The sequence below is a fragment of the Megascapheus bottae genome, chromosome 1 (genome assembly GCF_031878675.1).
Source record: "Megascapheus bottae isolate mThoBot1 chromosome 1, mThoBot2.hap1, whole genome shotgun sequence".
Classification (NCBI taxonomy): domain Eukaryota; kingdom Metazoa; phylum Chordata; class Mammalia; order Rodentia; family Geomyidae; genus Megascapheus; species Megascapheus bottae.
In genome coordinates this window covers 30,564,840-30,577,948 of record NC_143509.1, presented here as the reverse complement: position 1 = coordinate 30,577,948, position 13,109 = coordinate 30,564,840, and the positions used below count along the sequence as shown (strand labels likewise).

The 13,109-nt window shown below is 49.5% G+C and overlaps 1 protein-coding gene across 1 annotated transcript in view; it reads right to left on the bottom strand.

The window, feature by feature from the left end:
* Nucleotides 1-525: 525 nt before the first annotated feature.
* The window catches only part of Fbn3 (fibrillin 3), a 56,416-nt gene continuing 43,832 nt past the window's right edge, over nucleotides 526-13,109 (bottom strand). Inside the window, 10 exon segments of the mRNA XM_090329155.1 lie at nucleotides 526-1,296; nucleotides 2,971-3,118; nucleotides 3,770-4,004; nucleotides 6,066-6,132; nucleotides 6,134-6,189; nucleotides 6,274-6,402; nucleotides 7,931-8,047; nucleotides 8,202-8,324; nucleotides 11,004-11,129; nucleotides 12,264-12,470. Of these exon segments, the coding sequence (XP_090185281.1) occupies nucleotides 970-1,296; nucleotides 2,971-3,118; nucleotides 3,770-4,004; nucleotides 6,066-6,132; nucleotides 6,134-6,189; nucleotides 6,274-6,402; nucleotides 7,931-8,047; nucleotides 8,202-8,324; nucleotides 11,004-11,129; nucleotides 12,264-12,470 (1,535 nt within the window). The 3' untranslated portion in view covers nucleotides 526-969.

Here is a 13,109-nt window from a genome sequence, read left to right as displayed (position 1 = left end):
CCACCCCCCATAAAAGGGGAGCAATGATACTGCTGTCTGGAAGGAGTTTGCCTGGCGACTGTGACCAGGTTGCACCAGAAACACAGCCCATTCATTACCATGATGAGTGTCCTGCCTGTTCTGACCCCTGACCATCTTGCCTAACGTCCCTGGGCCTCTGTTTTCCCATCTGTCAAATGGGCTGGATGTTACCTCTCTCGCATGCCAGGCTGTGGCAGCCCCTGAAGGGGTCACTTACAGGTTCTGGAGCAGCAAAGCGCTGTTATCAGGACTGGTTCTGGGTTGTGTCAAATGCATGGCAGAAGAGATGGGGACAGAGACATCCTGCTGGTACCCTGAGCATCGCTTACAGGAGGTGCAGGCGGATGGCTTGCAGTTTTCTCTAGAGCACAGGGATGAAGCCCATTTCCCACAAGTCTGGGCCCTGCTGGGTGGTCCCGGCTCCCATATGAAGGGCAGAACTAACTTCTGAGAACATGCTAACAAGGCGGATTTAAACCAAAATAACTTTATTGTTTTCTCCATTTTTGATAGAAAAGCATCCTTGGAACCCTAACCCAGGTCCCCCCAAGGGGAGGGGTAAACATGGCAGCTAGAGCTACAGGGTTGGATGAGTCCCTGCAACTGCTCAGCCATCCCATCCCGCAGACCCCTCCCCCCTAAAGGGTGAACCACAGTGCAGCACAGAACTTTAAGCCTGAGCTTGACCAGAAAGTGACCACTGGCACTCCACTGCCTCTGACAACATTTAGCTATTACTAAATGTTGGGGCTCCCTCCCCCAGGCTGGCAGAGGGGTACAGTCACAGGCTGGTCTCACATGAGGTCAGAGTCCTACTCTTCCTGAGTTTCAGGAGGTAGTGACTTGGCCAGCCATTGCTGTTGGGGTTTACTACGAGTTCTTTCCAGTTCTAGAATCAACACAGTTGGGCAACCTCAGAGCTCGGGGGCCCATTGAGGCGCCTCCCAACTAGAGCAGCTGCAATCGCACTTTTAGCTTCAATGCCTGGCCCACTGGTCCTGGCCAGGCACCCAGGGGCTCTGGCACGCTCACTACCTCCAACTGGTACATCCCAGGCTGCGGTCTCCGGTGCCCCAGTTGCAGGGAGCTGAGGCTGCCCTGGTGCTGCATGCGGAAGAAACCTTGCTGGTTGCCCTGGGAGATGACATAGCGAACCCGCCCTGCCAGGCCCTCCAGGGCTGGCTGCAGCCCCAGAATATGCTGGGCCTGGCCCAGGCGGGAGAGGTTCAAACTCAAGGTCAGGTGAACTTCTGTGTCAAAGGTAGTCAGGCTGACCTGGGGAAGAAAGACCAAGTGTGTAAATGGGTGTGTGGTAGGGAATCAGAGGTCCTGGCTTAAGTGGAGAGCTGTAGCCCATCTCTAAGGCACAGGTAGGGTCTCTCACAAAATCCCTTTTAAACTTCTTTTGTCTAGCACTCTATTCACAAGGCCAAGATTAGCTTAGGCTGAGGATACAAACACAGGAGGCTGAGGCCAGTTCTCAGGTCAGTAGGTTTGGGCCCCAGCCCCTGACAGCCTGCACTCAAGGACTCAAAGTTTTGTCTTAAGTGACCCAGATAAGAGGTCAGGGAGACAGCCCAGGGCCCCAGAGTCCAGGATAACTAGTGTTAGGAGCAAAAACCTTTCAGAAAACCCTCCCTTCCTAAAGAATGCCAGACCTGACACAGAGAGAGATTAAACAGGCCACCCAGCTGGGCCAGAAAAAAAGAAAGCTAGAGCCAGACACCAGAAAAGCCACTGCAAGCTAGCTTCCGCTGCTGGATGTGGCTTCCTGTATCTGGCTGTCTTTGAGAACCCCCTGTGTGTAGATGACAAACCCTCCTTTATCTGAACAGCCTTCATGGTCCTGGCAGCTGGACAATGCCCTCAGTAAGCCAGTGGAGGCTCAATCAATGGCAGGCGACCCTGACTTGAGTGACATATCCGATCCCACAGAAGGTTATCTGTGTTTTCTTCTCTGCTCTGCTTTGTGCTGTTTGCTCCCCCTCATTTACATGCAGGGGAGGGTTGTGCTGTTGTATTAATGAAAAACTAGTTCTGTCTCCCAGGCCCCTGGCTGGAGGAATCTCAGCCCCCTTCCTGAAGTGTGGCTCAGATATATGCTCTGACACCTGCTGGCAGATGTGGGTATTGCAGGCAAAGACAACAAAAAAAAATTTCTTTCCCAGTAAGGGACAGAAGAGACAACTAGAAAATAAAATAGTGTGATGCATTCACATTAATTGCATTCACGTTCATTAAACACTGAAAATCACCCCGGTACAAAATGCCATTTCATTCTAGCTTTACTTTTCCCTGTAATACTTACCATGACTATATTTATCATACATTATACATGTGATATTTAATTGATTTATTGTCTTTCCCCATTTGAATTATCAGCCCCAGGAGAGCAGACATTTTCCTTCTTTTCCTACACATCAGCTAGCCAGCATATGCTTGAATCAGCACGGGAGTGAGGTGAGGTGCCAGAGAGGGTCCCCAAAGGGATATACCAGGACGAAAAAGGACCAGAAGACCTGGACAAGCACCATGATGTGAGGGATAAGCTGGGATTTGGACCTAGTGCCTGTCTAGCTTTCTTTCCCTTCCTTCTCTTCCTTCTTTCCCTCCCCCTCCATTATTCCCTTTCTTCTTCTTCTTTTTTTTTTTTTTTTTTTGCCAGTCCTGGGCTTGAGCTCAGGGCCTGAGCACTGTCCTTGGACTTTCTCAAGGCTAGAGCTCTACCACTTGAGCCTCAGCACCACTTCCGGCTTTTTTCTATGTATGTGGTACCAAGGAAACGAACCTGGGTCTTCATGCATGCTAGGCAAGCACTTTAACCACTAGGCCAAACTCCCGGCCCCTCCCTTTCTTCTTTTGAAGACCACAGCCTCCTTCCCACCCTTGGGTAGCCCCAATGGCTGACCCACATTCCCCCACCCCTGCTCCCAGCAACCCCTGCTATACCTGGTGGTCATGAGGGCTGCGCCGTGGCCGGTCCTGAGGGGAGAGGCTGTTGATCTTGCATTCATAGCAGGCTTCAGGTGAAAGTGCTTGCTTCGCATCTGGGATGTCCTGGAGTTCATGGCTGAAACCCAGGCTGGAGACACAATGCCTGAGCAGGACGGTGGGGGAAAGGCTTTCAGGGGCGGGCTGGTGATGCCATCCCAGTTGTCCCATACCAGTCCTCTTGCCCCATTCTGAATCATGGGCAAATGTGCCTTTGTGTGCTGGCATGGCTCAGCAGGGATAGAGGTGTAGGGGTGGGTGTGAACCCCTTGGCTTATCTGAGCAGAAGTGGGAATGTGGGAATGGATGACATTCTTGCACTGGATAGACATTTGTATGCAGGGGTGTGTATCTACCTGGAGGGTTGTGTGCTGACCTATATGTGTCTACTGGGATGTATGAATCTACATGCACGTGCTCCAGATGTGAGCACACTCACAGATTCCACCTCATCTTACTCAGCTCTCCAGGCCCTGGAAATGCGGCCAATGTGTGCTATGCAGTTAGACCTCCAGTGGCTTCAAACCTACTGAACTGTTGATAATCATTTGCATTTACCTGGGGATCTATGAGTGCCTGAATGTGAGTATGTACAAATATTAGTGTCCTGTTCTCCCTGCATGCCTGTAATACCTGCACACACGGGTGGAGAGAGCTCATCTGGTGGATTTTCAACCCACACACGTGCCCATGTGTGCCTGTCACCTGAAGGGCATGAAACACTTTGTTCCTGCCCTACCCCATTCAAAACTCTTACCCCTGCCCAGCCCGGAAGTATCCTTGGGGACAGCTGCACAGGAAACCACCAGGTGTGTTGGCACAGCCATAGCTGCAGGGGCTTCCCTGTCCGGCACACTCGTCCACATCCTGACAGTCTGCATGAGACTGGTTGAAGTCGAAGCCAGAAGGGCAGACACAGTGGAAACCGCCAAGTGTGTTGTGGCAGGAGGCACTGCCACAGGCCGTTGGTATCAGTGCACACTCATTTTCATCTGTGGACAGGGAGAACAGAAAGATCATGGGGAAGGTGGAGGCTTTTCACTCCCAATACCCTCCATCTGGCATGCACATGACTGCTGCACCCTGGGCAGACAATACTAATTGATAACAGCATTCTTTTACTGTGTAAAGCAGGAGGGACTGTATCAGTCTTCCTTCATCCCTTGCCTATTGTTTATTCTCCTTCCCATCCCACAGCCCCTGCTCCAACTGTAACCACTAAAAATATTCCTCCAAGATACTTTGAAATGTCCACTAAGGGGCCAAGTGGTCCTTAGTTGAGAATACAGCCCACGATCTAATGAATGCTCATTGTCTGGCTACAGTGGACACAGGTTCTGGCATGTGTCTGTTAGGACCTAGTGTAAGACAAGTCCTTGACAAAGGGATGGGAAGGAAGGAGTGAGCAAGGATGCTGAGGAGAAAAGTTGAGAATGAGGCTGATGACTTGTGCATCCCTGAGATCCTGGAGACAAACACCTACAGGGTGGTGGGCAGTGGGCAGATGGAGAACACAGCTGGAAATACACCGTAAGAGACAGGAGGAGAGCACAGGGAAGGCAGTGCCTGGGAAGCAGCAGGACAGAGGGAACATCCATGCCCAGGACCTCAGAAGGAGTGTCCAGTGCTCAGAATGGTGGGGGGCTGAAGGAAAAAAGCTGAGAAGAGGTGACAAGGACGCCTCAGCAATGTGTTCCCATAAAAGCCGAGGCTGGGCCAGGAGTTTGGCCTAGTGGTAGAGTGCTTGCCTAGCATGCACGATTCCTCAGTACCACATACATAGACAAAAAGCTGGAAGTGGTGCTGAGGCTCAAGTGGTAAAGCTCTAGCCTTGAGAAAGTCCAAGGACAGTGCTGAGGCGCTGAGCCCAAGCCCAGGACTGGCAAAAAAAAAAAAAAAAAAAAAGCTGAGGCTGATAGCCAGGCCAGGTGAGGGCTGTTGGGAGATTGTTATTACGAAGTCCCAGGAAAGCAAAAGAACTGGGGGGCTGGGAGTTTAGCATGCATGAAGACCTGGGTTACAGTCCTCAGTACCACATACATAGAAAAAGCTGGAAGTGGTACTGTGGCTCATGTGGTAGAGTTCTAGCCTTGAGAAAGCCCAAGGACAGTGCTCAGGCCCTGAGTTCAAGGCCCCAGTCAATCAATCAATCAATCAAGAAATATAAAAAAAGAATTGGGGAGCTTGGGGGATAGAAGATAATAGAAACTCTGAAACAGTTCAAGTTAAGATGCAGCACACATACATGAACTGCCCAATGTTGTACTCCTGGCAGACATCATTAATCAACTGTACTATTTTTCCTTCTACACTTGAGGCAGATATCACTAATCAACCACTCTGTTCTGCTGCACCAGTTGCAGACATTAGGAGTCAATCATATCATTCCACTAAACTCACAGCTAATGTCTTTTTTGCCAGTCCTGGGGCTTGAACTCAGGACCTGGGCACTGTCCTGGAGCTTCTTTTGCTCAAGGCTAACACTCTATCCCTTGGGCCACAGCACCACTTCTGGCTTTTCCTGCTTATATGGTACTGAGGAATTGAACTCAGGGTTTCGTGCATGCTCGGCAAGCACTCTACCATTAAGTCACATTCCCAGCCCCACAGCAAATATTCTTAATCAACCCTATCACCCTTTCCTCTATATCCATGGGAGACATCAGAAAATTCATGAGACCATTCTTTCTGCCACCCTCACAGCAGAGACAGCATCCTTTCCACTGCATCAATAGAAGACATCACCCATAGCAAACATCATCAATCAACTACAGCATCCTATTTATGCTGTACCCATGTGGCACTCTTATCAGCAATCCCAGGTATAGTCTCAGAATCTCCATGGAGCCTTCCAGCTACCACTCCCTAAGGAATGGGCATGAACGCTATGCCATGCTTGCTCAGCTGTGAGCTGACTACCCTACCATGGGAGACCTTCCAGGGTGGTGTATCTTACTTTTAGAAAAGCCACCTTTGGGTGAGAGGCAGTTCCCAGGTGGTTACTCCAGAAAGATTTGGGTGGTGTCCACTTCCTCTCAGGCCCTGCCACTCACCCCCACACTGGGCCCACTGGGAGTGCTGGGTGAATCCCTGGGGACAGCTCCCTCAATAGCCCCCGCCCCAGTTGATTCTGACAGCCATGCTGACAGCGGTGGGGCCCAACACATTCATCTACATCTGAGACCCGGAGAGGGAGAGAGGCTGGGTTGGTGACCCTTAGACTCGCCCCCAGCCATAGTCCATACTCAAGTCCAGCACTACCTTCGCAGCCATGACCAGAGCTGTCCAGAGTGAAGCCTTGGTCGCACTCACACTGGAAGCTGCCTGGGGTGTTGTGGCAGTGGCCTTGGGTGCCACAGGGGCCAGGCAGGGCGGAGCACTCGTCAATGTCTGTAGAGGACAGATGGACAGGTAGTTAAGGGATGAGTACAGAGCTTCATGCCAGTGCCAACACCTGACCTACTATGCTTCTTCAGGCAAGTCATTCACCCATGAAACTCAGCCTTAAATTCCAGATCCTCCTCCTGCTTAGCTTCCTGAACACTAGGCTTACACACATGAACCATACCTTGCACTTACTCTCAGGATTGGTAGTAAGACTCTAAATGTTTTTTTCTATGATGAGCCAGAGAGTGAACTCTTTTGTGTGTGTGCCAGTACTGGGTTTGAGCCCAGGTTAGGGCCTAGGTGCTCTCTCTTGCTTTTCTGCTCATGGTTGGTGCTCTACTACTTGAGCCACAGCTCCACTTCTGGCTTTTTGGTGGTTCGGTGGAGATAAGAGGCTCATGGAAGCCGGGCCTGGTGGCTCACGCCTGTAATCCTCGCTACTCAGGAGGCTGAGACCTGAGGACCAAGGTTCAAAGCCAGACCAGCACAAAAGGACCTGAGGCTCTTATCTCCAATTAACCTCTAGAAAAGGAAGTGGGGCTTGGCTAAAGGGTAGGGCAGTAGCCTTGAGCTGAAGAGCTCAGGGACAGTGCCCAGGCCAAATCCCAGCCCTACGACTCCCACCCCCACCCCCACCCTCCCCACCCCCTCTTCCCCCCTGCCCCCCCCCACACACAAAAAGAGGCTCATGGATTTTCTTATCTAGGCTACCACCAGCTCTTAGCCTCCTAAGATGTTAGGACTGCAAGACATGAGCCACTGTCACTCTGGTTAAAGTAAATATCTTTGGCTGTCTTGTGAGACAGGGGACTCTCACTGCTGTACAAAAGCAGCCACAGACAATAGGCTGTGCAAATAAGGTTGTGTGCAAATAAAACCTTGTTAACAAAAGTTAACAAGGGAACAGAATTAGGCTTGTGGGCTGCAACTTGTCCTGCTGTGGTCAGAAACATTACCTGGTACACCAGATGTTGAGCAGGCTCTGGTGGAATGAATTAGTGGGGACCTGGCTAATGGTTATCCCTGATCTGGTGTCCTTATTAAGACATTAAGAAACAATGGTGGCTGGGTGGCAGTGTAATCTTAGCTACTCAGGAGGCTGAGATCTGAGAATCTTAGTTCAAAGCCAGCATGGGCGGTAAAGTCCTTGAGACTAATCTCTAACTACCAAAAAGTCAGATATGGAACTATGGTTCAAGAATTAGGGTGCGCTAGCCTTGGGGGGTGGGGCAGCGAAGGAAACAATAGCAGCAATGGTAAGCTGGGTATGGTGATACACCCCTGTAATCTCAGTATAAAGGGGCTGAGGAAGGAAGATCTTCAGTTTGAGATCAACCTGGGAGGTTCTAGAAGCTGCCAGATGTGAGCACCAAGAAAGTAGGCACTTTGCTACAATCTCCCCTGAATTCCCAAAAGCCAGCACCCAAAGGCTTGATACTTATTTTGCAAACTAATGTGTGAAGCTGGGGCTGGGTGCCGCCCTGCTCTTGTGCATGTAAACTGTATACAATGCATGGGTAAAGGGACTCACCAAAGCAAGCCTGGTAGTGCTGGGTGAACCCCGGAGGACAGTGACAGGAGAAGGCACCAATGGTGTTGACACAGACAAACTGGCAGTTGTGGTGCCTGGAGGAACACTCGTCCAGATCTGAGGCACAAAAGACCCAGTGGCTCAGGGCACTTGGGGGCATGGCTTGGGTGGCCTTGCTACAGCCAGGCATGGTAAGCAGAGGTGGTGGGAAGCACATGGGATTGTAAGAAGCAGGGGCAGAAGGAATGGCATGGGATGTGGGGAGGGTTACCTCTGCAGGTCCTGCTGTCGTCCTCCAGTCGGTAGCCACGAGGACAGGCACACAGGAAGCTTCCCTCTGTGTTTTTGCAGAGGAAGGGGCAGGGCTTGGGGTCCTGGCTGCATTCGTTCACATCTATGTGTGGGAGGAGGTGGTAAGATGAGTGTGAGGAGGTAAACATTGCTAGGGAGGGGGAAGGATACTTAGGGTAGGTCCACTTCTTAGAGGACTCTGTATGGTTTGCTGGTGGACCCACCTGCTACTCAGGAGACTGAGACTGAGGATCACAGTTTGAAGCTAGCCTAGGCAAAAAGTCCATGAGACACTTATCTCCAATAAACTCAGAAAAAGCTAGAAGAGGCACTGTGGCTTACATGGTGGAGTGCCAACTTTGTGCACCAAGAGACTCAGGGACAGCGCCCAAGTCCTAAGTTCAAGCCCCAAGACCAGCAACAACAACACAAAAATCTCTGTATCTGGGGGAGGGTAATGGGGACCAAGACATGTCAAAGGGTATTAATGTATGTGAATTAATGCACCTTCTATCTAGCAAATATCATGTAACCCTTTTATTAATTACAATAAAAATATTTTTAAAAATCTCTATATCTATCTACACAGGAAGTGACATTTTTTTTCTATAAAAATGATAAACAGAGCTGTCCTTCCCTTAGTATCTATGGACTCAAATGATGGAAGATATTTGGGAAAAAAATACAGGTTACTCAATGTGCAGATTTTTTTCTTCTTGTTATGATTCCCTAAGCAATATGGTATAATAACTATGGGTACTGAGTACCCATTGTATCATGGAAAGCTGATTTAAAGAATATAGGAGGCTGGACACGGTGGCTCACGCCTATAATCCTAGCTACTCAGGAGGCTGGAGTTTGGCCTAGTGGTAGAGTGCTTGCCTAGCATGCATGAAAACCCGGATTCAATTCTTTAGTACCATATACATAGAAAAGCCACGAGTGGTGGTATAGCTCAAGTGCCAGAGCCCTAGCCTTGAGGAAAAAGACAGTGCTCAAGCCCTGAGTTCAAGCCCAGGACTGGCAAACAAACAAACAAACAAAAAAATGGAGGCTGAGATCTGAGTATCGTGCTTCAAAGCCAACCCAGACACTAAAGACCATGAGACTCTTATCTCCAATGAACTACTACAAAACCAGAAGTGGTGCCGTGGCTCAAGTGGTAGGACGGTAGCCTTGAGCTGAAAAGCTTAGGGAGAGCACCCAGGCCTACAGTTCAAGCCCCAGGACTAAAATAAATAAATAAATAAATAAATAAATAAATAAAATACATACACAAGAGTCAAGGATGTGGCTCAAGCAGTGGCATATGGTCTAATTGGTAGACCACAGCCTAACAAGACCTTAGTTCAAGTTCAGGTAGTAATCTACATAAATAAATAAAATAAAATCTAAAAGATAAAAAATAAAAGCAGGTCAAGGGAGTGGCTCAATGGGTCAGGGGTCAGTGCTAGTGTAGCAAATTTGCTGAGTTTGAGCTCAAGGACTGCCTAAGTCAAAATATTAAAACCAAAGCCAGGCACCAGTGGCTCACGACTGTAATGCTAGTTACTCTGAAGGCTGAGATCTGAGGATCATGGTTCAAAGCCAGCCAGAGCACAAAAGTCCATGAGACTCATCTCCAATTAATCACCAGAAAACCAGAAGTGGTGCTGTAACTCAAAGTGGTAGAGTACTAGCCTGGAGCCAAAGAGCTCAGGAACAAAGGCCCAGAGTTCAAGCCCCTTAACTGAAAAAAAAAAATAATACCAAGGAAATCAAGACTATATAAAAGTATATACAGGGCTGGGAGTTTGGCCTAGTGGTAGAGTGTTTGCCTAGCATGCATGAAGACCCAGGTTTGATTCCTCGGTACCACATACATAGAAAGAAAAGAAAAAAAAAAAAGCCAGAAAAAAAAAAGTATATAGGAGCTAGGCATGGTGGCTCGTGCCTGTAGCTACTCAGGAGGATGAGATCTGAGGATCACAGTTCAAAGCCAGCCTGGGCACTAAAGGACCTGAGACTCTCATCTCCAATTAACCTCTAGAAAAGTGGGAAGTGAGGCTTGGCTCAAGGGGTAGGGTGGTAGCCTTGAGCTGAGCTCTTCAGCTCAGGGACAGTGCCCAGGCCGAGTTCAAACCCCCCCCCCAAAAAACAACAACAACAACAACAACAACAAATAGAGTCTGGCATAACAAATACAGTATCATTTTATAGAAAGGGGCTTGAGCAGTCCCAGGTTTTGATGATTAAGGTGGGGGTGTCTTAGAATTTTTAAGTCCCCCGCATGAGACGGTAGGGGTGAGCGGTGGACTTAGCCGGGATCACTGTCACCTAGTCACAGGTAGACAAGGCAGCCTTCCTATCACAGAAGTAGCCCCTTCAAAACCACTGTGAGTAAAACATAGGTATGTCAACAGAGCAAAAGCTTTGTGCCAATAAAGCTTTACTTTAAACAAGAGCCAATTCAAGCCAGGGGTTGGATAAATTGCTGATTTAGACAAACGTTTGCTCCACAATGTAACTGAAAAAAAAAAAGAAATTGCAGGAGCTAAAAATAATAGGGAGAAATGAGAGCAGGGATATGGCTCAACAGAGGGAGAAGCCAAGAAACTCCCCCCCGCCCCCGCCATTTTCTGTCACCTTATGATGTAGGCCCACTTTGCCTACAGCTGTTGCTCTACCACTTAAGGGCACCATTTTGTAAATGACAACCAAGGCTTACAGACCTGGAAAGCTCCAGGGAAGGGGTGGAGAGCTATTTGTAGGAATCTAGCTAAGAAGCAGGGGTGGGACTCACCCACGCAGGCAGTGGCAGCAGTATCTGGTCTGTAACCAGCGTGGCAATGGCAGTGGAAAGAACCAACGGTGTTAATGCACTCGCCATGGGAACACAGGTGAGTAAGCACATGGCACTCGTCCACATCTGGGGACAAGCAGATCAAGACTTGTTGGCCATGCAATGTCACCCAGGCCTTTTCCCCAGATGCAAGCCCAATCTCCTTTCTCCTTCCTGTGCCCTGTCTATGTAGATTCCCCAACTCAAGTTGTAGGTTGTACCTGAGTCAGCAGGACACACCATTGGGATGTCTACTGCACACACAGACTCACATGTCCTAGCCTTACCCACAATGCCTCTTGAGCCCACATTAGTATGTATACAACAATAGCTGGGGACACATAGCACAGGCAACATGTCACATGACAACCCCATCTGTCTCACCCACAAGGCTGCTGGACTGTACCCAGGACTCCTCTCTCCCCAGGCCTTGCTTTGTCACCACTGGCCACTTGGGATAACTTGTCGCCCTCATGGACACACTAGGTATGACTCATGCTCACTCATGAGTAACATACAGTCTCACACCTACCCCTTCCATGCTGGTTGGAATCCAGAGCACACCAGCCAGCTTACTCTCACATAGGCCATGAACAGGTGCTGCTAATCGAACCCACATGCTCAGAACCCACTCATTTGTGCTTTCTAGCACACATAAACAAGCACACATACATGCAGACAACTCACATGAACTCATTAACATTGCCAGTGCCTGTGGCTCACACCTGAAATCCAAGCTACTCTAGAGGCTGAGATCTGAGGATCAAGATTTGTGACTTTTATCTTCAGAAAAGCTAGGAGAGCTGTGGCCGAAGTGGTAGAATACTAGCCTTGAGCAAAAGAAGCTTGGAGACAGTGCTTAGGCCCTGAGTTCAGGTCCCCAAACCAGCACCAAAATTGAAACAAGTATATACGGAGGACACATAATCATCACACACACACACCTATACACACAGAGAATGAAAGTTCAGTGCTTTTACATGTTCATACACACACAGGCTTATGAGTCTACCTCTTGTGCTCACTAGTATACACATCCATGAGCAAGCTTGCACAGAGAGCACAAGACCTCACAGATAGCTTGCACACATAAATATACTGACTAGCTCACACAGCTGCTCGCCCTGTTAGAGTATGTGCACACATGACCATATAGCATATCAGCCACAAAAATGCATGCATGTACACAGGAAGCACTGCCACACAGTACAAGATACCCACCTTGTCCTTCAGTGGTATAGCCTGAGCCATGGGGACACAGCTTCCAGAAGGTGGAAGTGCCACGCAGGGGGCAGGGCTCGCACTGAGGCCCCCAGCTCCTACCACCCCCACAGCAGCACACTGCCCGGGGCACAGTCTCGTTGCTACTTGACTGAATCTGGCAAATAGCCTGCAGCACCTCGGTGAAGCAGAGCCCCTGCCGGGTGTCTACAGGGACAGATGAGAATATGAATGGAGACCTGTGCAGACCTGGACCCTATACTGGGGGACGGGGCCGCTAGCATGTCTGCACAGGGTGAAATCTTCCATGTCACTGTTACTGGACACAGGAACACCCTCAGTGGGCTGAAGCCACAGACTCACCCAGGTATCAGTAATTCCCTTGGATCAAAGGTCAGCATCCTTTGGCCACAGTGAGAATAGACAGAGCCAAGGGGCAAAAGGGACTGTGGGGAACATTGCTGGGTGGAAGGTAGGGGCAAAAGGTCATGACGAGCTGGACTGAACAGCAGACAGCAGAAAAATGACATCCAGCTGAGTGCTAATGGCCCACGCCTGTGATCCTAGCTATTTAGGAGGCTGAGATCTGAGGACAGATGTTCAAAGACGGCCTGGACAGCTAAGTCTGTGAGACATTTATCTCCCTAAGCTAATGACTAAAAAGCCAAAAGTAGGGCTGTGACTCAAGAGGTAAAGCACCAGCCTTGAACAAAAGTTTTGGGTTTGGCACAGAACCTCCCCTGCATGCCTTCTGGTGTTCTCAACCCGGCTGGTTCCCAGCTGCTGCCTCACAGGTCACCCAGGGCAGGCATCGGGAGGCAGCACCCAGCCGACATACATGTGCTT